The 25833-nt window shown below is 38.2% G+C and overlaps 1 protein-coding gene across 1 annotated transcript in view; it reads right to left on the reverse strand.

Annotated features, from left to right (window-relative positions):
* Window positions 1–25833, reverse strand: part of atrn (attractin) — a 90036-nt gene that overhangs the window by 6669 nt on the left and 57534 nt on the right. The window contains exons 25-27 of the mRNA XM_051125544.1: window positions 25173–25234; window positions 24238–24316; window positions 2875–2982 (exon numbers count right to left, since the gene is read on the reverse strand). Coding sequence (XP_050981501.1) covers window positions 2875–2982; window positions 24238–24316; window positions 25173–25234 — 249 coding nt within the window. The remainder of the gene's footprint in view (window positions 1–2874; window positions 2983–24237; window positions 24317–25172; window positions 25235–25833) is intronic.

Raw genomic sequence — 25833 nt, forward strand, 5'->3', positions numbered from 1 at the left:
TCTTGAATATGTGGACATCAAAATGTGTAAACTCAGAGTGAGGGTTTAAACTTTTATTTTGAAATTGCAATGAACAGTTAGGATATTGAGAAGGATAATGATGTATTCTCCTGTGTTTGTGTAGGTTTATAAATAATTTACCTTTCAAATCTGATGAAATAGTGCACGTTGCCCTAGATTAATGTTATAATAAACCCAAACATTTACTGTGAACTGAGTCGCTCTGAGATGAATATACGTAACCCACACGCATGTAAATAATTAAAGCGCATATATTTATTTAAAGTGCTCCTATTATGCCTTTTCAACTAAAACCGTTCATGCAGTGTCATGTAGCTGTATGTGAACAAAGTATCTGCAAAGTTGTGAAGTCAACAGTGCACGATAAATAAAGTTATTGTCTAACAAAAAAACAATCACCTGAACAAGTCGTCAGGAATTTGAATCTTATTCTGTTACAGCTGTACCTCACGAAGTAACACATTTGCATAATGTCCGCCCATGTTCTACGTCGCAAACAACTTGCCCGCCCACAAACACAGTAAAATTTCCATGCAGTTTACTCATGTTGAGAAGACACTGTGAGAGTCAATTTGTTTTATATTCATTTTTTAAAAGATGAATCTACAAAGAATCAGTGGTTAACATTCATTTTTTCAACAACACCTCAGCAGTACAATTCCAATCTTGTGTTGTGTTCCCGTCTTTGTACTGACGACTGCTTTTTCAATCTCAGGGAGTACAATGCGGGGTTCACCAAACGTTTGCTCTTAAAAGATAGATCAGTGCACAGTTTATTTGGACCGGCTTGCTCCTTTGAACCTCTACCTGTGAGTATGATTAATAACTGATGATTGTATTTTCTAGCGATCGTTTAAAATATGTAGTTGTTTATGTTATGTTGTGTAACAACCCTGCACACTTCAACCGTTTCATCGTAAGACTCCGGCTCGAATAAAATCAATGCCATCTTTTCTATGTATTGACAGGTCTCCAGGGCTGTCATTCAGTTATGGCAATGGGCGTTTAAACCAAGCGCTGTAAACCAATGATAAAGGACTGCGCCATCTAACCAGTCACACAAGTGAGGGCTCACGGAAAGGAGGGGTTTAGAAAGACTGATTCTTTGAACTGCTTCGCACGAGTCGTTTATGAATTATTTAGAAATGCGGTAAAATGAAATCTATTTTTGAAGAAAACTAGTGTTTTTTTGACCTTGCATACATGCAAACCTGTTTTAGGAGACTCATAAAACAATATTAGCAACCTTTAAAATGGCATAATAGGAGCACTTTAATTGAATCGTAGCACTTGGGAATTCTTATGCCCATTATGCTTTAATATGAATTTTTTTTTTTTTTTTTTTTAAATGGGTTTAATATGTGGAATGCGCCACTTCCGGTATTTAGACGACAGGTATTTTTTAAAAATCGAATACTTCAATATAATCCAGTGAAGTGTAAAAACAATCGTCAGGCAGCTGGCGCCCTCTGTTGGCCTTTGATATAATGCACGTGTATGTTAGTTCTATTGTTTATAACACATTATGTATTTTCAGTTTTGTTTAATAAAACCATTTGATTACTTTTAATACTTTATTTGAACCAATTATTATTGCCTCATTGCTATTACATATTTTGAGTAATTTTAAATTCTATTGTTTGCTTAGATCTTTTTTTATTACCTAAAAAAAAAAAAAAAAAAAAAAAAAAAGGATAATTATCTGATTACTCGATTAATAGTTCGAATAATCGACTGATTACTCAATTACCAAAATAATCGTTAGTGACATCCCTACTTAGAACACAACCAGTGTAGTCCCAGTTAACCCAGGGTTTAGGAATACGCAGAGTGAAACATCTACTGATACCCAGAATTAATTGTTAACCCTGGGTAAAGTATAAGCAGTGCTACCTTCTATATTCCTTGCATATGTGACAATTTCATTTAGGCGACTAAATGTCTATCGTTAGTCACTTTATAGTGAAGTGAGTGCATTATTCCCATTGATATAAACGGATAAGCAGGGTATTTGACACCCAGCAAACTCTGATGTGTAGGTGCGCCCCACTCACTGCTTAAATGAGTGACCCGTTTCTCTCACACATGCAAAAAGACAAAGAACAGAGTTGTATATACCATGTAGAATTGATGTGCTATATGTAAATAATATTCTTTCGTGTTTTTCCTGTCAAAATAACTGAGATACTTTGGAATTATTCAACCTTTAAGACTATGCAGAAAGTGGTGGGCGGGAAGAATGCACAGGCGGCAATACATATGAATGCATCTTTGCAAAAAGCTGCCATTTTGTAAAGAAAATCAGATTCCAAATCATTCATATATTCATATATATCTGTCGACTCTGGCGAGCATGCTAAAAAATGCACTAGCCAATGGTGGTTCTACTGCCAAAGGGTGTGTATTGGGTTGCAGTAAGAAATGTGAAGCTTGATAAGACAGGATTCAGTTTACCTGAGATTTTGAATGACCTAGAGTTAACTATTTCAAGTGGGGAAAGCCCTTCTGAAACAATATATGTTCATATATTTATATATATATAATCTCAAGAGCTTATGAATCTAAAATTAAAGCTTCTTGTCTTCTAAACTTCTTGTGTTTGTTACATTAGGAGACCACAAATGACCTGTCCTAAGAGAGATGGTGCCCAGGAAGAGTTTTAAATGTCTTTTTATCAGGTTGCTGTTTTAGAAAACAGTTGCATGTGTGGACAGCAGACAGCCACGCAGCTCACTAGATTTTGGAACAGAGTCAGTGACTCAGCTCTCAGTTCATTCCCAACATTAACATATGCAATAACTGCACTCCCTCTTAAATCCACTCTGATGTCACCACATAAAAGGTCACGCTAACCTTCACATTTCCACCAATCAGGTCTGGCGGCTCCTCATCCGTCTCCAAGGCGACGTTGATGGTGGCGAATGGTCGGCTGGCCATCTGCTGCATCTCTCGCAGGAGTTGCTGAGAAAGAGAAGAGGAATATTATCCAACATTACATTCACATTCACACACAAACACGCATACAGCTCTGTGTGCCGTTAAAGCCGAGATCAATATAAAGGTGATGGTTGAAACAGCCTAGCTTAAAAGAGATGCAGGCTGAATGTAAAAGAGAGAGGACCAGATTGAAACAAGCTTGTGAGCACATGAAAACATAAAAGGACCATCTAAGAGGAAGTCAAACAAGAGGAACTGTATATCTGCACAGCCTTTTAACTGTCAGAGACTGAAGGAGCACACCGAGAGCAGATCTAACACCAGTTAAGCATAATTGATGCCACTCTTTGCTTACATCTCAGGAAAATAAGGATACAAACACATAAATTGGCACAAATCTTCCAATAAAGACGGAAGAAAAAAATGAAAAGGTTATATGCAGGTATGGAACATCTGATAAGTGTCAATATTAACATTTCAACAGCTGTGCTCAGAAGCTTTTATTTTGAGATATGTCTTTGAATGCCTGTCAACAGTATGGGAACAAAAAAAAAATTATATATATATATATATATATATATATATAATATATATATATATATATATATATATATATATATATATATATATATATATATATATATATATATATATATATATATAACGGTAACGGTTCACAAAAATCACGGTTCGGTTCGATACGACACAGTGGTGTCACGGTTCGGTATGTTTTCGATACAGCAAAAAAAAAAAAAAAAAAAGGCACATAATTTCTTTGATTTTTTTCACTTTTTTATTTATTAAAACATCAAAAAAAGTATGATTTTGTTTTTTTCTTTTACTTTAAACAATGATGGAGCTATTCTTCACCCATCTTCTGGGGTTTCTTTTCAGCAGCATATAAAACAAAACCTCCTTTATAACCAAAACCAAAAAGCTCCTGATAAAAAAAAAATAATGTAATATTGTAGTAGTTTTCTCTATTCTCTATTTGGGCTTTTGTTTTTCTGTACAAAGCAAGAATTATTAGCCGCTTTTCCACTATCGGGCCGAACCGTTCTCTTCGCTTAACCGTTCCGTTCCATGCCGATCCGGGCCAGTCAGCACGGATACGGTTTCATTTTCCACTGTGGTGCTGATAACGGAACTCTTTGGAATGTAAATACAAATGCCTTAGTCGTTGCCTTGTTAACGCAATTGTAATATAAACAGAGATATGATCAGATAGTTCTGTTTTTGGGACTTCGTTAAATAACAGAAAAAAAGGACACAACTATAAACAACGCAAAAAATAAAATAAACAGAAGGCGACGACAGGTATAACGTTACCAACAAATGCTGAGGGGATATGCATGCCAACGGAGACAAACACAGAAGGTAAAACCTTTCTAAAAACTAACACATTTATTGACAGTATTAATGCATGAGCTATGAACACAGCGTAACAGCTGTTTACTTGGCTGTTTGATCATACAGCGCGCTTTCGCTTAGCACACACATTCTATCAGCACGGTTTGGCACGGTTGTCTAACCGTGCCGAGAATTCCGGGCCGAGAACAGTTTGTAATCGTGCCGTGCCGTACCAGGCTCAGGTGGAAACACAACTGGAACCATACCTGACCGTTATAAGAACCGTTCGGCACGATAGTGGAAAAGCAGCTATATTACACACTTTATTCTCTTTTATTTTTTTCAAATATAAAAGTATTTTTCTGAATCGTTCGGTTCGTAATGCGTACCGAACCGAAAGCCTCGTACCGAACGGTTCAATACGAATACGTGTATCGTTACACCCCTAATATATATATATATATATATATATATATATATATATATATATATATATATATATATATATATATACACATATATATATATATACACAAATATATATACATATACACACATACTGGGGTTCACTAAAGAAACATAGGAAACAGAAGCCAGTTAAATCGAAACAGTGAGTGAATGGAAAAGAAATCACTGAAGAAATCACAATAATATTCTGTATGAACTTACACCAGTGTTTACTAAAACTAAAAAACAATTTAAACCATAAGGAAAAAATTATTTACATTTTCATTTGTTTCATATGCTGTATCCCAGCTCAACTCAAATAAGAAAATTGTAGGTTATTAGGTTGCAATTTTAGGTTATTGCACATCTGTAATATTTATACATGTTTAATGTATTACGGTGTTTTTTTTTTTTTTTATATGAGCTTGTTTTCCACCGCTGCAAAACAAAAGGTTACCGTTCGTAACCCTGGTTCTCTGAAACATTGAGTGGAGACAATGTTGCCAATGGCAGGTAAGGGACCGTCCCTTAACTGAGCACATAAAACCCCTGCTTACACTTTCATTAGTGAGCATATTCGGTTCTCGTGCAGCAAGCAGGGCAAACTCGAACATGACATGATGAAAGAGAACAACAGGCTACTGTTCATAACCCTGGTTTTCTAAAAGACTGAGTGGAAAGATTCACTAAGTTTGCCCCGCTAAGCAAATATGCTCACTGAGGAAAGGTAGTGCATGCACAGGTTTTATGCGCTTGATTAAGGGGCAGTCCCTTACCTACCATTGGGCACGTGCTCCTGTTGTCAAGCCAGATTTGGTTCAGTTGGATGCAATACACTCAATACACTTACCCAATACACTTACAGTGAGGCCCTCACCAAGTATCAGACCCCACACAAAGAAAGAATGTAATACCTGCCATAAAAAAAATGATATGTGGTAACATGCATACAAAACTTGACAGCACACCTCATGCTGAAGGCATATATTGTGTGTGTAATATTAATATTAATATTATATGTATAAGCCGGTTCTAAGGGCACAAGGCTATTAAGATCCCACACCTAGAACAGAATAAGCAGAGAGTTATAATGTAATGACAAATGTATGTGGAGAGGACCAAATGTCCTGCAAGGAAACCCCTTTAAACAGAGCCCACGAGGCTGCCATGCTCCTAGTGGAGTGTGGCCCTTTGGAGACCGCACTCCCTTAGATTCACATGCCAAAGAGATGGCTTCCATGAGCCAATAAGAGAGGCATTGCTTAAAAATGGGATTCCCCATGTTTGGGGGGCATAAGAAATAATCACTCCTCCTGAAAGGGCTGGTCCTGTTGATGTAAACCCATAGGGCATGAACAGGACAAAGTATTTAACCTGATACACTGCAGAAAAGAATGGAGGAGGGTGAAAAGCTGAAACCTCAAGCACCTCACAAGTGCAAGTTGGTGAGCGGTTTGGCATAAAGGCCAGGTTAGGCTTGAAAAAGACCTCATCTCCACTGAGAGAGAATTCCGTGCACAAGGGATGATCAGAGAGTACATGCAAACCACTGACAAGTTTGGCTGACACCAACGACAGGAGCAGAACTGTCTTGAAAGTCAGAAGCCACCACTGATAAGGTCTTGCAAGACCAGGAGAAGCAGATAGAGAGAGAATAGAAGGGAAGACCGCAATTTAAGGGAGATATCTCCCAGGGGCTCAAAAGTCTGTTGAGACAAGGCCTCTAGCACCATGGAGAGATCCCCTTTTAGAACTGCTCTTATAGGAAGTGTGAAGAAGAGGCTTTAGCATTATGAATAGTAGAACAACACATGGGGGGGGAGTCCCAGTGTGATTATATATGCCCTCTCACGGGTCAGGCCCAGAGGGCCACCCTGTCTGGGTGAAGATTTCCACATTCACTTGGGACAGAAGGTCCTTGGATAATGAGAGGAGCCACAGCAGGGTATACAGGAGAGGGATTATCTCTGCCAGCCATTGAGATTTGGGCCATCTAGCTGCTATCAAAATAAGAGTCAGGCTCTGTTCTTTCACCCTGACCAGAGTAGGAGTTATTAGGCAGAGCAGAGGAAATGCATAGAGAAGCATACTGGGACATGGGTGGGTCAGTGTGTCCACATCCTTGTCCCATAGTGAGAAGAACACAACAGACAATGGGCTATTTTGCACAAGGTGAAGAGATCGATGGCCACCTGACCAAACCTCTTCCATAGCAGACCCACTATCTGAGGGTGGAGGTGCCACTCTCCATAGAGTGTGTTCCCCCTTAACAAAAGGTCTGTGCCCCTGTTCAGAATGCCTGGGTGATGGGTCACCCGTAACAACAAAAAGTGCAAAAACAAAAAGATCCATGCTAACAGCTTGTGAGTTAGAGAATGAAAATTGGAAGAGCGCATCCTCCCCGGCTGTTGATATGTACCATTGCTGTGGCGTTGTCACAACACACCAGCCTGTGATGCCCCTTCAGACGGGGCAGAAAATGTTTCAGAGTCTTCCAAACAATGAAGAACTCCAAATATTTTAGTTGGGTTGAGTGGAGTGTGCTCGGCCGCACACCATTCACCGTTCTGCCCTCCTGAGTGGCTCTTCATCTTGTTAAGTACGAGTCTGTCGGTACCACTTTCCGCAACTGGCCATGAGGGGGGGGGTCCCATGAGTGTAAAATTCAGCATTTTCTTCATTTGAGTGAGTGGGGGTAGGGTTTGATGGTTTTCCCACCGCACCTAACCACATTACGGAGGACAAGATCATTAACCATGAGGACCTCTTTCCACTGGGTTGGCGAAGGCAATAACTTATCCAACTTTTGTCCTAAGTCATCCAAAAGCTCTGCCTAATAATAATCGGAGAGGAGGGAGGAGACGTTGAGTGCACTAACAGCAAAAGCTGAGGACTTGTAGGCGGCCTGGTGAACTGAGGCAGAAAAACAGTCCATTTTGATTGGGAAAGAGCAGCTTGGGAGCTCTCACAGGCTTTGAAAGCCTTACGGCATTACGGAGGACAAGGTCGTTAACCTTGAAGGCGATCCCTTATCCAGCTGCTGTCATAAGTTGTCCAAAAGCTCTGCATGGTAAGCGTAGAGGAGGGAGGCATGGGGCAGAGGCAGAAAAAGAGTGAGAAAAACAGTCCATTTTGATCAGGCAAGATTGGCTTCAGGGGATAGGAGAGATTGGGGTGAGCAGCCTGCCCTGGATGGGACTAAGGTACCAGCGATAGATGGCTCAATAGTGGGAGGGTCACCTATGCTGAGAGCTGCCATATCCTTTACCTTGAGGTCCACAAGACCATGTTTAAGGTTGAGCAGGTTGCCCCAGTAAATGTTTCATGTGCTTCGTGCACACTGGGAGGACGGGGAAGACTTTCCTCGGGCCAGGAGGGGGTCCCAACAGTCACCTGTCAATGTTGAGGTGAGCGGCCACTCATTTACACACGTCCATGGTTGGAGGCTGCAGGAGTGTTAGCCTGGGGAACGCCAGAGGGCGGGATGGCCTGTTCATCCTCCCAGACCCCAAGAAGGCCTGTGTCATCATCGTTGCCAGAACTGGCTGGTTTGTTGGCAAATGGGAGGTTGCCTACGAAGATATCCTCTTCAGGAAATGCAGGTTTGGGCTGGTCAGCCCAGTCAAGAGACGTTGTGCCCAGTCCCTTGGTAGCATGTTGCCACCACCGTGTCCCCAATCTGAGTCAGAAAGGCAGAGGAATTCTCTGGGTTCTTAAAAGCCTCTTCCTCTTTGAGGCCCAAGCAGACCATGCAGAATGCGTAAGGGTCCTTAGCGGCGATCAGCACGCCACATGCTGCTGGTCAGGCCAAAGATAAGCTGTCCCCAGGAGAAGCAGCAGTTTTAGAGAGTGACATACCCGTGGAAAAACTGAGTAAAAACCGTGGTGGGCAGCCATGGAAAGGGGGGCAAGTGAGATAATGAAAAAAGGTGGGCAGGCTGAAGACAAAAGAGACTGTGGGTGGCTCAGGATGCGAGACATAACTAACCTAGGCTGAATAAAAGACCCTCATATCTGGCGGAGGCTGATCTGATGATATGTCCTCCTGAAGATAAGCAAAGTAAGCAGCGTTAACCCAGCCGAGATGTTAAAGTGCAGAGATCACGAAAAGCAAATGTCACCTAAAGAAAGGTAGCATGAGCAGGGGCTTTATGTGCTTGGTTAAGGGGTAGTCCCTTACCTGCCATTGGGCATGTGCTCCTGTCTGTCAAGCCAGACTTGGTGCAATTGGATGCTTCTGCAAAGGTCATGCATGGATGCCCTATCCCATAGGTGGATCTCGAACATGAGATGATGAAAGAGAACAAATTGCTTCTCAAGGGGGACAATAAATTGTAAGTAAAGTAAAACAATGTAAACGTCAAATGTTTAAAAGAAAATTAATGCTTCCTTGGCAACTAACTAAACCAAAATACATTTAAATAAATAAATAAATAAATAAATACATAAATAAAAAATTAAAGCTAACCAGAAAAAAAAAAAATATTAAAATGAAAAATATATATATAAAAAAGTTAATCTGCCCATCTACCTACCTATCTACCTACCCACCCATCTAAAAATTGTAAATACGGTTTTAAACACCATTCTTTCTTATGCTCATTTAGTAAAAATAAAACATTTTTTTAGTGTAGAAAACTTTTTACTGAAAAAGCTTTTAAAACTACATTTTCACTGTCTAAAGTCTCTACATTAAACATTTTGAAGTTTTTGAACGTCTCAAATGTCCCCACGGGATTGTCTCTTGGTCTCTGATGTTTATAATGATGAAGATGGTAATCTGAATCAGTATGTGTGTGAGAGAGAGACCGAGAAAGACAGATAGAGAGAGCGATAAGAGCAAAACAAGCTTCTTCACACCAAACCACTCAATTAGAAATCCCCACCGTCTGACTGCCATCCCTCTCTGCAGGAACCACAAGTCATTTAATCGGGGTGTTTGTGTTGTTTGTTGTATATCTGTCCGTCCATGTTTGAATGCTCAGCCAATACACAACAGAAAATCTTATAAAGACAGAGAGTGAAAGAGAAAGAGAAAGAGAAAGAGAAAGAGAAAGAGAAAGAGAAAGAGAGAGAGCGCAAGCGCTCCAAGGAGCACAGCAACTGTCACACACGGTCCCATTGCAGCACATCAAAGTGCATATTTACTGATGTGTGCTTTAAACTACCGTCAGGAATATAAGGCATATCCAAAGAGACAGAGCAGAGGGGTAAAGATGGATGTGGAGAGTGGAGAAAAGAGAGAGATCTTTCAATCAACCTTCAGGAGAGAAGCAGTGCTGAATCAGATGGTAAGGTGTAGCCATGCTGAATACTGATCTGAGACAGCCTGTGTGCTGAAACACAAGGACACTCTGATATCAATCCCCACTGCAATTCTCCCAGCTGGTCTGGATTGGTGGCTTTAGAGAGATTTTGGTCAATTGTCAGCTGGTCAAGCACTGGAAAACCAGCTAGACTAACTAAGCCCAACTGTTTTTCAGCAGTCTAGCCATGAATTGTCTCGTGGTTCATGGCGTCCCAAAATTCCCAAAAACCACTCATTTACGGGCAGGAGGCAAAAATCTTTTTTTTTGCTGTATCTGACTCAAATCTATTTGTGACCCTGGACCACAAAACCAGTCATAAGAGTCAATTTAGTAAAAATGAGATTTATACATCACCTGAAAGCTAAACAAATAAGCTCTCCACTGACGTATGACAAAATTTGGCCGAGATACAACTTTTTGAAAATCCGGAATCGCCTTTAAAGTTGTCCAAATTAAGTTCTTAGGAATGCATATTACTAATCAAAAGTTTTGATATATTTACGTTAGAAAATTTACAAAATATCTTCATGGAACATGATCTTTACTTAATACCCAAATAATCTGTAATTGTATTGTTGGCTATTGCTACAAATATACCTGTAATACTTACAACTGGTTTAGTGAATAACGCATTTCTACAAACAAAACGCATCTGAATTATGGTGGCTGATTTTGTTTTACTTATTATGGTGAACGTAGTGTTTATATTTTACCCTCTTTGCACAATGTACAGTGCAGTCTACATTCCTCAGTATGCATATAGTGCAGACTGCAATAACTTTTTTTTAAAAAACAAAATACGGAAAATAAAATTTGACTTTTTGAAATCTGATTAAAGACATAAATGACAGATTAAATCATTTTCAAAATAATTGTTAGCTGCAGCCCAAATCTAAATCACATCCATATGCGGTTTGAAAAAACTCTGATGCTTATGATGTCTGATGCGCCTCATGAGTTCAGCACTGCGGTGAAATAAAGAAGTTTTCTACCCTCTGATGAAACGACAGCTCTTCTCATGTCTTTTGGCATCATGCAGACGCTAAAGTCATTAATATGGCAACCCGTGCAGATATAACGGATACTCACCACACTGAACAAACGGATCTCATTTCATCACTTGTAAAATGACAGTGGGGACGGACAGTCCTAAATATTGAATTGGAAGCACTGTGAACAAAGCCATAGATCGATGGTTGATTGTCAAGAGAGGGAGAGAAAAAAAAGAATTGGCCTGTGAGACTGCCTGGAAAACAACAATGCTGTATGTCTGATACATCTAATTGTCTCAGCAACAGGGTGAGAAATTCCAAAAGAGAAAGGCTACAAGTGGGAGGAACATGACAGAGAATAGTAGGGAGCCACCTAACCAACCAGAGATAAACCTGGGCCACTGTGAGAGATTAATGCAAGAATATAATCCCCCAAATGAGCCGTAATCCAACTGCCTAATTATTCCCACAAGCCCCTGAGACTACAGATTAGTGGAATTAATATCACTGGCTTGCAGCAGACAGAAAGAGAGAATGCACAGAGTGCAAAAAGACATGTGCTTAGCCACAACTCATATGCAAAACCATTCAGGCACACGTTATCTGAATTTGGCTTTTCAATAATTTACAACAGACTTTTTAAGGCAGGCTTGATCTAAACCACTGCACTTGACAAACACATTTTCAATATGGATGTAAATACCAAAGCGTGTACATGTGATTTGGAGATTCACAGCTAGAAAATAGATGCGTTCTCATTTTGTACAGAAAAGCCATCCGAAAATCTGTCTGTCTGTTGCCATTTCAGGGTTTTTGTACATTCTGACCAATCCAATGACTCTCCTAGACTAATTACTGGATATATATAAAATCACTAAAGATTTCCATGACCTCTGCATTACTTCTTTCAATGAATTTCTTTGTCTTTTCCAGCTCTGGAAATCACTAATTTAAAATTCTCGGACATTCCAGGCTTTCCGTGACCATGTGAAGCCTGGTATTTGTATGCATGGCCCTGACAGCTGAATACGTCCACTAGCAATTCACTTTTCGCTGTCTTAAATGACAATTTAAAAACACATCTTGCTTTCGAAATGAAGATCTCCACTGAATGTCGAATCACAATGACAATGTGAGAATATGTGAGCATTTCATTTCCAAAATTGAACACAAGAAAGCCATCAAGGGCAATGAGTATGCAGGAATTTTTTGCAGGTTAGTGCATAAGGAAGTGCCATCGAATACTCAGATGTTACAATTCAAACTGTTAACAAAGCAAGTACACCATATTGCTTGCATGCTTTCATTTGGTTCAAAAGTTAAATTTTTAAATGCAATCCCACTGTGGATTTAAGATGCAGTCCCATTAGTAACATTTTGGTGAAAAATGTTCAACAAAAAAGGCCTAAATCAAGCAGCTTTCTGCAAATATGTGCGACTAACATGAACACGAGTGAAATCTGCACTGCAATTGTGCAGATCTGCCTAATTTAGGGCCCTATGATTTTCGAAATGCAGAAAATGTGGGGAACCATGGGTGCAGCAGGCGCAATGATATTATGCAGCACCTGAAGATGACCGGCACTAAGTTTGTGTAGATGCAGAGTTACAGCCGGCAGAGTTGACGGCTGTGTAATATCATTGTGCCTGCTGCACCCACGGTACGGCAGCAAAGCTCCTTGATTATTACGCCGAAATGAGAGTATAGTTCCTAACCATATTGACCTAGAAAAATCGCAACTTTTCATTTTTCGTCCATCTTTGTACACAGTGTAACTACAAAAGAGTCAAGTTTTAGATAGGAAAAATATCGAAACTCTTTGGTAATTTTTGAGCGAGATACTAACGGTCTAATCAGATTCAATGATCTATGCTAAGCTATGCTAAAAGTGCTACTGCCAGACCCAGAGATCGGCTGAATGGATTCAAAAATGGTAAAACACTGTTTAACTCTAGGGGATTTGGAAAATGAAAAAAAAGTGGAGTGGTCCTTTAAGTCACAACAACCCATCAAAATAAAAGCTTGTTTTAACTTGAAGAAACTGTAACAGAAATATATTACTTAATGTAATGATAGTACTACTACTACTACTACTACTAAAATATTATTAATACATTATTTAAGGAATATTTACCAGTAAAATTATTTACCAGAAAAAGGTAAATACATAACACAACACAATATCAATATCTTTTTATTTACCATTTAAAAAAAAAAAAAGCTAGAAAAATTAAAATGGAGAAAAAAAAAAAATGGAATCCAGAAAATTGAAAATGGAAAAAGTAGGGCCCTAATAATTGTGCAGATTTCTATTCAAATGACTGAATTTGAACTTCAACATCTAGAAAGATGAATGTATCACAGCATGAAATGTGACAAAAGGTGGCAAAATGGCCCAAAATAACCTCACAATCATTGTCTGTCTCCGATTCGTGCTATTGCGGGAGGGGGGGATTTGCTGCACACCACTGGTTAGTATTTACTATTTTTGAAACAAGTCAACAGTTCTATAAAGTCTGGCAAGATAAACCCATGCTCATTTGTTGCATCAAAGCAAAACGAATTCATGCTCTGAGGGATATTGGAGCGATAAGATAAGGGAATATGGGAAAGCCTCGTATGAACCGTAATGACTAGAATGTTCTCGTTAACCATGGCATTTCTGTGCAACGGATGTGGGTCGGCGCACTGAAGGAGGCAGGCATGCCCACGTAGCTTGTCATCTTAAATCAGTCTGAAGCTGCAGCCGGTTCTTGATGGCTATGAGTGGATAAGGAAAGCTTGTGCCAATGAGTCCCGCTGGTATTTACTGAACTGTTCTGCTGTAATAACCCGTTGCCTTCACTGTGGCACAGGGATCAGTAAAGACTGGATCCATTACAGAGAAATATTTTGATGCCAGTGCAGCACCATTTCTAGGTATCCAATTCTCTACTGTAACAGATTGTTAAGAATAGTTCGTTCTGACCATATGCTGAAATCAGTGTTTTTAGTGTCGAGTCATCTATTACACATGGTGGGTGGGAGAATGTGTGTGTGTAACACAAATGTCTATTTTTTACTCAACTACACAACTCTCTGAGAAAAGCAAAGACTGTATTACTGCAGAGGAAATCTGACCTCCAATCAAGAGGTGCTAAGAGCTTTACGAACTTGGCTACTCCAACAGTCCAAACACACAAACACATCCAGCCTGGGTGAGTTCCTCTACACCCGCATCCCTTCATCAAACAGAAGGGGGGAGGCTGATGCAAGCGTTTACACTCAATCCTCCGAAGGAATACAGAGTGAAGAGAGAAAGGAGAGAGACTGTAAATGAATGAAAGCTGGAGAGAGGGAGATTGAGGGAGAGGTGGAGACTGACTCTGTGCTGACTGAGTGAAAATACGGCAAATAGAACTGAAAGAGTGCAAGCTCTTTTCATAGCAATCACTATCCTAATCACTCCAGCTCCTCCTCTGCGAGGTTATTATCGCCAACTAAAACTATTACCAAGACGAAAAACAGCACTGAAAAAGGTAAGCAAGAATCTGAGCTTGTAAAAAACCTAAAATGTCTCCGAAACTATAAATGTGCACCACAAAATCTATATTTTCAGTCAATTAAACACATCATTAGACTTTTTCAGACTGTAGAACATAGGAAAATATGTGACCTTCATAAAATTCCCAAGTTTATGGATTCCTATTGAAACTGGTCATCGTCTAAAAAATAAAAATAAACAATTGTATACTTTTACCACAAATGCAACTACTTCCCGCATTACGCAGTTGCATTGGAAAGGTCACACGTGACTAGGATTGGGTTCCTGAACTCCGTACTTTTAAGGGTACCGACTAAATTGCGTCGGTACTACCAAGCACCAATTTAGATTAAATCAATCGGTGCCAAATTTCGGTACCTGAGAATGCATTTGGGTGCCACCAAAACGAGGATGGGATCGCGGAGTCCATTCATAAAAACAGAATTTACTCGTCCATTAATTTGTCAATTTTTGGATGAATAAATCAAAAGTAGGTATGTCACTGTGAATATTAAAATGCAAAAACATGGTTAAAATATGAATCCTGCATGCTCCGCTTGCATCTGTCTGTATGAATGGCGGAGACGTGGTTTTGTTTACTACAAAAATACTGAAGCGCGATTTTCGGGCTCTGTGTGTCACTATTCGCTTGTTAAGTCTGACGTCAAGCGTCACCTCTTCCGTGACTTCCAGATCCAAACGCTATCAAATTGACATGAGAAAACAACAAGCGGTATGAATTATACACTCACAATGTGATATAATGCTACCAAAAAATTATAAACCTACTCTTTAACGCCATACTGAAATCCCAGGTAGCCATACAATGAAAATATAAATATAAATAAATATAAAAATTATTGGTGTTTGAGACACTGTGAGCACAGAGACTGTAGTGTACACCGTAAACTTGGAAACGTTTAGCTTAAATGTTTAATATGAATAAACAGTTGCTGAAATAGTATTCTCAAGTGAAATGAGTTGGGGTTTGGACCCGGAAACAGCGTTCGTTGGTGCGTCCAATGGACGCATTACATCATCACTTAACAAGCCCATATGATGACATGAACACGTGAACTTAATCTCCAGAGTAGGGTGACCAGACGTGCCACTTTCCGAGGGCACATTCAGCACATTATTTCTAAATTACCTAAAATAACCTAGTGTTGCTTGTTTGTGCTGCGCCGATTGATTATCGTGCAACAAAGTACCGCGAAAGCTATAGAGAGCAGAGCAGACACTCCATGCTTTCGAATCATTCTCGCGGTACTTTGCTGTCATGCAATGATCGATCGGTGCAGCGCAAACAACCAGCACCTGGTTAATTCTATGCTGAACATGTCCCTGGGAAGTGGCACTTCTGGTCACCCTACTCCAGAGCTGCTGTAAGAGTCACTTCATGATAATTTTACCATTTCATTTGAGAAAACTAGCAAAATCTACCTACACACAGAAACTTCACGACAACCTGTCAAAATAAAAGTATGGTTTAACATGTAACAGAAATATTTTACTTTTGTATTATATTTGTGCAGTATTTTGTATGTCTTTATACATTCCATTTTCTGTCAAATGTAAATAAAACCAGATTAATCACTTAATTGTAAATAAAAAATAATATAATTATTATAAAAAAAAAAAATAAAGGAATATTCACACAATTTTTCTTTCATCGTTCATGTATTACTTTTAACAGTAAAGCCCTGTTTGCCAAAAAAATAAAATAATAGGGTTTAATTTTTTATTTGATTAAAAATAAATAAATGTTTAATTAAAACACAAGAATATCTTAAAAAAAAAAAAAAAAATTGATTGTACGGCCCCACTGTTCAAAATGTTGAAATTGAGAGTTCTGGACTTATTTTTTCACTGAAATCAATGTTTTTGTTATTACACGGAGTAAAGTACTGAAAAAAGGTACCGTTGGGTACCAGCAATGGTTTTGCTAGACCCTTATTCCTCATCTGGGATTGTGTAGAGCCTTTTGAAGCTGCACTGAAACTGCAATTTAGACCATCAACCCATTGATCCCCATTGAAGTGCAATACATGGAGAGGAAAAAAAAAAAAACCCTTCAAAAACCTTAATTTCTTTTTGACTGTAGAAAGAAAGACATGAACATCTAAATTAACTTGATGAATAAATTATTAGGAAATTTTAATTTAGGAGTGAACAAATCTTTTAAGAGAAAAGTAAAAAACAATTCTGAGAATGAATAAAAACTAAAAATATTAATTAAAAAAATTGCATCATTAGAAATTAAACTGAAAACAGACAAACAAAAAAAACACACAGACAAAAAATAAAAATAAACCCCCCAGAATAATCCCTCTCTGTGAATAATCTGAATTAGCAGGTTATCATTTTTAATACGGTCTGCCGTAATCATGGGATATTTAATCGTACAACCCTGAGTCACAAAGTCCCTAATTATAAACAGATAGTCATATTCATTTTGTTCATGTTCTCAAGAAGAGACGGAACAAAATACAGGATGACTGTTTGAGTACGATAGGGCCTGTTTGCCCCAGAGGAGCTCTGATCATGTAATGCTCCTCTTAATCATCTCACACAGGCGAAACGTGAAATGTGTCAAGACAAATAAAACACTAGTGCAGAGGTGAACAGTCTGAGAAGTGTTTCAACTCCACAGAATTGACTGCAATGACAGTTCAATCTTGCGCTGGTGAGAAAAGTGCATCCCAACTCAAACCACAGCTAAATAAAACTACAGAGAACACCCAAAGGACATCGGCTTTGCAGAGGAGAGTGGTCTTGGGAAAGCAGACGAGGCTTTATACAGGACAGCACAGAGAAACTAAGCCACTGCGCTGTTTGCAAGGCCCTGCCATACATTATGAAAAAGATAAAGACATCTTTCCAAGCGCCAGAGACCCCCTGCTGCCAAACAAGCAGTTTTCATGCTGGAAGTAGAGTTCCTGTTCAAACCTTTTCACTGCGAGGGTCAGGATGGCTTCCTCAACATAAAAGAACACAAAGTCAACAAGGCTTTTTCAAGAAATAAGACATCAGAAGGGCCACTTGGACCCAACCTGGTCTCTCCTGCAACAGTGGAACACAACATTTACCAACTGTCCTACGATTTTCACTATTTTGACTATTTTTTGTGTCTTTGTGTACTGTTCCTCTGCTGAAAAAGCAAGAAATATTTTGCCAGAATCTCAAAAACTTCTCAGCTAAAGTCTTGATCGGCCACAGATGGTCAAGGATTTGACTTCTTTCAAAACACTGTCCAAAAAACCCACACATTCCAAAAGAATTCTGATCAAAATTACAATGAGAGAATAATCGATGTTGACAGAAATAATTCTTATAAGTATTCTGAAAGAATACCGATGAAAATTAATTCTGCCAACATCAATTACTTTCTCATTCTGGCTGCATCTGCCACTACAAAGACCAGCTGCAGATCATCATTACGACCACAAAGAGGACCATTAACCATCACATGCCATCCATGAATGACATTTGTCTCCAGGACAAACAGGAGGGGATGATCACCAAGCCTTTCCATGCCAAAACTCTGACTTCTCCCAAATCTCTCTTATGAGAAACTGTTCAAGCTAATAAAGACAAACTACCTGAAAACTGTTAAAGGTCAAATCATAGATTTCATTACATTTTTCCCTATAGGCCCACTTATATGGTTATATGGATAGTTCACACAAAAATGAACATTCTGAATTGTTCACCCTCATGTCGTTCCAAACCTGTAAGACCTTTGTTCATCTTTGGAACACAAATGAATGTATTTTTGATGAAAACCGAGAGCATAGACAGCAATGCAACTACCACATTCAAAGTCAAGAATGGTACTAAGGACACTGTTAAAATAGTCCATCTGACATAATTGGTTCAACCACAATGTTATGAAGCTACAAGCGCACTTTTTGTGCGCAAAGAAAACAAAAATGATTCTTGTAAAAAGTATACTCATAGCTTCATAATATTATAGCTGAACTGAACCACTGTTGTCACAGTCTATTTTAACGATGTCCATACTACCTTTCTGGGCCTTGAACGTGTCAGTTCCGTTGCTGTCTATGCAAGCTAGAAAGCGTTCGGATTTCATCAAAAATATCTTAATTCGTGCTCGGAAGATGAACGAAGATCTTATTGGTTTGGAAAGACATGAGGGTGAGTAATTAAAGACAGAATTTTTAGTTGTTGGTAAACTATCCCTTTAATATCTTCTATGACTTTGTAAACACCCTCCTCCCACAAGACATGAGAAACTTTACTGAACTCACTTGAACTGTGGTTTTCATTCTGACTACAATATACTTTTTAATTGCAGCATGCTTCAATAACAGACTGTTTGAAAAGTCTACGCTTCGTTGTGACAGGTTCACAAAACAATTTGCACGGAAATGTTAAGATCGCACCGAAATGATCAGGGACCTTGCTAAAATTAAATATCAGCTGCTTGTTTCTCTAGCTCTTTTTAGAAGAATATGCAGAGCAGGAAGTGCTACACACAAACAGGAACAGCACAAGGTTTTACTCTTTGCATCAGATCTTCTGGTGTTTGGGAATAATAGCATCTAACCTTACATGCTTTGTTTACATGTACACGTCAAGTGTTTCTGGTTTTTAATCCAAGCGTAGTGGGAGAAGTGTTGTGATATTACAGCAGGTTTTCATAAGTCAGATAATAAGACCAAAGAATTGATTTGTCATGAACCCTTAAAACAACCAAAATGACTAACAAAACTATATATAGCTATTAAAAATAACCTTAGAGTCGGTGACAAGTATTTGTTCTCAGTGTAAAAGGGACACACACAAACACGAGACACCAGCTATCAGGCCACCTCATTATAGCACACACACATGGACAGAGAATATCGACAGCTATTCCCACTACGGCTAATTCACAAGCCACTCTCTGTCAGTTTAATTCACAGCCTCATCAATAAAGGTGCGAGAGCTAGTGTGTGTGTGTGTGTGTGTGTGTGAGAGAACCAGTGACGATGACTGAAGAGGAGCTCATGCTCATCACAAATCTTAAATCTTGTTACCTATGTGCGAGAGAAAAATGGTGTGTTCAATGTTAGAAAGAGAGTAAAGTTATTTGAATTGCATCATAAATGCACATTAACTAACAACAAAGGCAGATTTTTAACATTCTCTACGCACACAAACAGATAAATCAAAAATATTCTCCAATGCAACAGTAAATTTGTAACAAATCCAGGATTCACCACTCAACACATAGGACCATGCAGTCTTTTTTAAATGGGGCTAAATAGAAATTTCACAGGGACGCTTTTGTAATATTCTTTGAATGACGCACATTCGCAAGATTAAAGAAAATAATCAGCAGTCTGTTAGCATCAGCTCATCTCGGCTAAGTGGCCCTCATTTGCATATCTAACAATTACAGAGGATAGTCCCTGAAAAACTGATAACCCGCATCTTTGATTTTTGGGTCACAATACGTTCTCTGCCTGCAAGGCTTGTGATATTTATCACTGGAAGATTTACCTGGAAACTCTTTCAGAGCACCTCCGGAGGAATTCTGTGTAATTACTTGCACACACACACACACACACACACACACACACACACCGTGTAGAGCACTTTGAGAAAAGGTCATTTCTGATTTGCAATTATAGTTTCGACATCTGAGCGACCCTCCAAGGGTTTTTCAAATCTTCAAACGGGACGGTGTTCAAAGACAGGACATATACATATATGCAGCTTTATCACTCTCAATCATATTTGATATAATTTAAAATCTTACGTAAAGTATTACATTACTAATACTTAAAAGTAGGGCTGCACGATAAACCGAAATGAAATCGTAATCGCGATTAGGCAGAAGCTGTGATTGTCATGCGTATCTTTCAGTGAAGTATGGTTCTGTGAAAGAAAGTATAAACTAACAATAAACAGAAACTAAAAACAGGGTTAGGCAACAACATTAAAATTTGTTTTAATACAGATAAGCCATTAAATAGCAAATCTCAAAATTATATTTTCAAAATTCTATATTCTTTAATCGTCTAAATGAATTATACACTTACTATTAGTGTTATTATTTGTTGATTTTTAAAGTAACATTTGATTTTTAAAGATTAACATTTAATGAGTGTTAAATAACAGAAAATGTACTTTAAAGGAGAACTCCACTTCCAGAACAATTTACAAATAATTTACTCACCCCCTTGTTATCCAAGATGTTCATGTCTTTCTGGATTTTTCTTTTTTCTGGATCATTTCAGGATTTTTGTCGATATAATGGACTTCATTGGTGCCCCGATTTTGAACTTCCAAAATGTAGTTTAAATGTAGCTTCAAAGAGCTCTAAACGATCCCAGCTGAGGAAGAAGGGTCTTATTTAGCGAAACGATCTGTCATTTTTTCGAAAAATAAGAATTTGTATACTTTTTAAGCACAAAAGCTTGTGTAGCGCTAGCTCTGGGATACGCGTCCACGACACTACAAATCACGTCCAAGTTCACTGTCTGTGTACTCTGGCTCAAAAAGGAAGAGTATGGCAAAAAACTGCCTCTCATTTTCTCCAACAACTTCAGAATCGTCCGACATCGTTGTACCTTTTTGTTTGTAAACAGTGTTTGACTTACTTGCACTTCCTTAGTCTTTGCTCACGCTTTCACACTTTCGGCGTGCTTCGATAGTACATAGCGTCATGGACGTACATCCCAGAGCTAGTGCTACACAAGCTTTTATGCTTAAAGTATACAAATTTTTATTTTCCGGAAAAAAAATACAAATCGTTTCGCTAGATAAGACCCTTCTTCCTCGGCTGGGATCATTTAGAGCCCTTTGAAGCTGCATTTAAACTACATTTTGGAAGTTCAAAATCGGGGCACCATATAATAGAGAAAAATCCTGAAATGCTTTCCTCAAAAAACATAATTTTTTCACGACTGAACACAGAAAGACATGAACATCTTGTCCTGAAAGTGGAGTTCTCCTTTAAATGTGAAAATAGGGAAAATAAGCAGTCACTTTTAAAATAATTCCCAATTTTGAAATAAATCAATTAAAATATCTTATTTTTATATTCTATATAAACTGATACATAAAATCCTATTTCAGACTATGCAACATATACAAAAAACATTTACATAAATTATGTAAAAAATAAATTATATAAAATAAAAAAAAATAATTAAATAGAATAAAAACAAAAAACAAAATAAGAAACATGCATACTCAAGCTCAGGAGGTCTGATCCTTAACCACTAGGTCACCTCAGGCCAATAAGGAACTTGTTAAGAACAAGATTTTTCTTTTTATTATTCTACCACAATGCTTCATAATGTGCAAGCATAGCAGAAAAAAAGACCACTTTGGTGTGTTTGTTAGATTATGCCAGCCCCAAATTAGCCCTTTCTGTGTGGTTGTCATTTAGAACATTTGTAAAAGTCATGCTTGAAGTTAAAACTTTAACGTTCAAGACTGGGATAGGAAGTGATATATGCATCTACGCATATGAACGCGTTTTTGATTGTTGCGTGAATGAGAGGAAAAAGTATTACCACTTTTTATTGGATAAGAGCTCTTCACTAAGCCAGATGGTGAAGAGGGTCCTTTAAAGGACACTCACATTAGCCCTTATAAACACCCCTGTGTGGTTTAAAATGGCCTCTTGAAACCTTTCAAAACCAAACCTCTTCAGCCTCTGTGGGGGCCGCAATTCAAGGTTCATGTTCCATCAATTTTTCTTTTTATTAACAAATCTGACCACCATGTAATACATCAATTAATTAACTGGAGATCAACAAATCAACAAACTGCTAAAAGTACATTAACAGCACTTTAAAGTCCCCATGAAATCAAGAAGTTTTTTGGATATAGCATGAATATGTTAGCCTTAAGGTTATTTATTAGCTATTTGTAAATTCGCATTTACAAGATATAAGCATTCAAAACTTACAGTCTCTAACTTCCACCGATATGGATTGCCGATTTTGATGACTTCACTTTGCACTTCAGCTTCTCATCAAACTTTGTCCAATCAAATGCTCTCTAAAATCCAAAGCGTCCCGCCCCCTACACTATAAATAGCTGCTGAAGCTGCGGCTAAAATCGGTTTCTTGTTCACAGAATTAGTATTTTCTGTACTATTCTGTAGTATTGTCTATAATCTAACCAGGAATTTGAAGTGATTATAAAACATTTGTTTATATTAGACAACAGGCATACGTTTTTAGAAATGAGGCATAAAAAAATGATACCAGAAAGACCAAATAATTGGACAACTTATACACACTATTAAATATTTTTGCATGGCGCCATTAAACTTAGTATAAAAGTAACCGTATGTCCAAACTAAGAATTTACGGTTGAAATAGAAAAGCAGATTTACTGAAGTGCATCAATAAGCTAGTGTTAAACCTAAACAATTCCAATGCTTAGATATATTTGATGATATTCAGATAAATTACTTTTAGTGGCTTTACAAAGCACATCTGTGTGCATAACAAAAATTCTGAATAAATAAATGTAATTTCTCACGTATTTTGTGTCAGTATTAATTTGTTGCTCCTTATTTACAGTTGAGGTCAAAAGTTTACATACACCTTGAGAATCTGCAAAAATGTTAATTATTTTACCCAAAAATAAGAGGCATCATACAAAATGTTACTTTTTATTTAGTGCTGACCTGAATAAGACATTTCACATAAAATACATTTACATATAGTCCACAAGAGAAAATAACAGTTATTTTAGTTATAAAAATGACCCTGTTCACCTGACCCTGTTACCTGAATGTTTTTTTTTTTTTTTGCTTAGTGGTAGTTGCTCATAAGTCCCTTGTTTGTCCTGAACAGTTAAACTGCCTGCTGTTCTTCAGAAAAATCCTTCAGGTCCCAACACATTCTTTGGTTTTTCAGTATTTTTGTGTATTTCAATCCTTTTCCAACAGTGACTGTATGATTTTGAGAAACATCTTTTCACACTGAGGACAACTGAGTGACTCATATGTAACTATTGCAGAAGGTTCAAACGCTCACTGATGCTCCAGAAGGAAAAACCATGCATTAAGAGCTGAGGTGTGAAAACTTTTGGAATTTGAAGATTAGGGTAAACTTAACTGATTTTGATTTCTGGGAAACATGCAAGTATCTTCTCTAGCTTCTAAAAGGCAGTACTAAAAAAACTGAAAAAAATATGATATTTAGGCATAAGAAAAATGTACACATCTTCATTCTGTTCAAAAGTTTACATCCCCAGCTCTTAATGCATCATTTTTCCTTCTGGAGCATCAATGAGTGTTTGAAACTTCTGTAATAGTTGCATATGAGTCCCTCAGTTGTCCTCAGAGTGAAAAGATGGATCTCAAAATCATACAGTCATTGCTGGAAAGGGTTCAAATACACAAAAATGCTGAAAAACCAAAACATTTGGAATTTCTAAATGTTATTTGAATATAAATAAAACAATTGTGTTTTGATTAAATATATACTGTAAAACCCCAAAAGTTACCCAAAAACAGCCCAAAAACCCAACAAACAGAGATGGATCTGTCCAGCCTGACAGACAGCATTCGGAGATGCCAATGTGAGATTAACAGGATGGTTCAAAGCAGAGTCGAGCATCATGTGGCAGGGCAAGTCACTGAACTTCCACAGGTAACAAGGGAAATGCTACAGCACTGACCTCTCTGCGCCGTGATGCCCAACAGCTCTGTTTTATCTTCCATACGACTGCTGCCACCAGAAGCAAGGACAGGAAACAGCTACACACACATAAGACAAAGAGAAATAAAAAGGTAGAGAACAATCATTAACATTTTTGGATGTGCTTTTATGGAAAACACTGAAACAACCATGTTCCAACGAGCCATGCCAAGATCACATCTCAAGCACACACACGGGGCTGTTCATGTTTAATAGATTAGAGGTAGTTTCACAGCTGCAGGTGTGCTTAAGATCAGGAGTGCTGGCATCCTCATGGTAACGGGGCCAAAGCTCATGAATGCACCTCTCATTCATAGGGCTGTATGTGAGGAAATCATAAATGTGTAGGTGCATGTTTATACCTTATAAGTGCAGGTGCGTGTACAGCTGAAATACATTTGCTACGGGTTTTGGGAATAGCTCACCCACACACACAAACGAACACACACACCAAAGCTATAAAGAGTTGGTGTAATTTATCACGGCTGAGCTGACATAACTAATGATGAGGAACCATGGCTGACCACAGCCACAGTTGGGTGTATGTATGTTACGTGTGTGTACATGCAGTCTTAGGCATGATGCATGACCACATCTGAGTGATTATCATATTTTAATCACCCTTTTGCTGTTTGGCAACCAGTATGAAGTATAACAAGCATGGCAGAAGTAGTAAGAATGTGTGTATGTGACCAAATACTATATATGGTGTACGCCACCTGCTTCCTGAATCAATAACATATTACAGCAGGTCTTCCAGAGGTGAATTAGAGCTTAGAGCCATATTACACCCCAAATCCAATGCGTTCTATTAAAAAATGTACAGCCTTTAGATTCAAATGCGTATGTGGAACATCTATGGCTTTAGAAGTTCACTGAAGACTTGAGTAATCCATGCCCTTGCTTATTGCTCACCTGAAGAACGTGACAAAGAACTGAACCAAATCCATGAAGTTACTGTGTTGAGAGAAAGCGATCTGAGGAGAAAAGAGAAACGGGTGTTAAATAGTGAGAAAAAAAAACATTCATTTACGTGCTTTTGTGTACATGTGTTTTAAGTCTGTCTAAATAGGACATGAGAGCAAATGTTTCGTTTCTGACTGTACCACTACTGCCCCCTGCTGATATCCATCTCTCTCACTCTCTCTCTCCCCACATATGATCAATAAAAAAAGAGCATCTTTATAGTTTCCGACTCTTCATTCTAATTTAGATAAGTAAACATATTATTTTGCCATAACTATTTTATTATGATGGACCTCCAATAACAGGGAGAGACAAATAACTGTCAAAGAGCAATGGCTTTCCACACTAGTATTAACCCTGAGCTAATGTATTTAATAAAACCAGGTAAAGCACGGTTTCAAACCTATAATTTTGAAAAGGGCTTAGCAGCACTTTTAATCAGCCCTATTGCAGTATTAAAGGTAAAGAGCAGGGTTTTTTTTAGTATTTTAGATGCCACAGACCCCCAAATATGATCATCCTTATGGGAGGAGCCTCATTCTAAAGACCCAGTTTATACTGTGAAAAATTTGTATTATATAATTAAAAATATGCATGAAATGTTTATCAA

Source organism: Labeo rohita, chromosome 13 (genome assembly GCF_022985175.1).
Source record: "Labeo rohita strain BAU-BD-2019 chromosome 13, IGBB_LRoh.1.0, whole genome shotgun sequence".
Classification (NCBI taxonomy): Eukaryota; Metazoa; Chordata; class Actinopteri; order Cypriniformes; family Cyprinidae; genus Labeo; species Labeo rohita.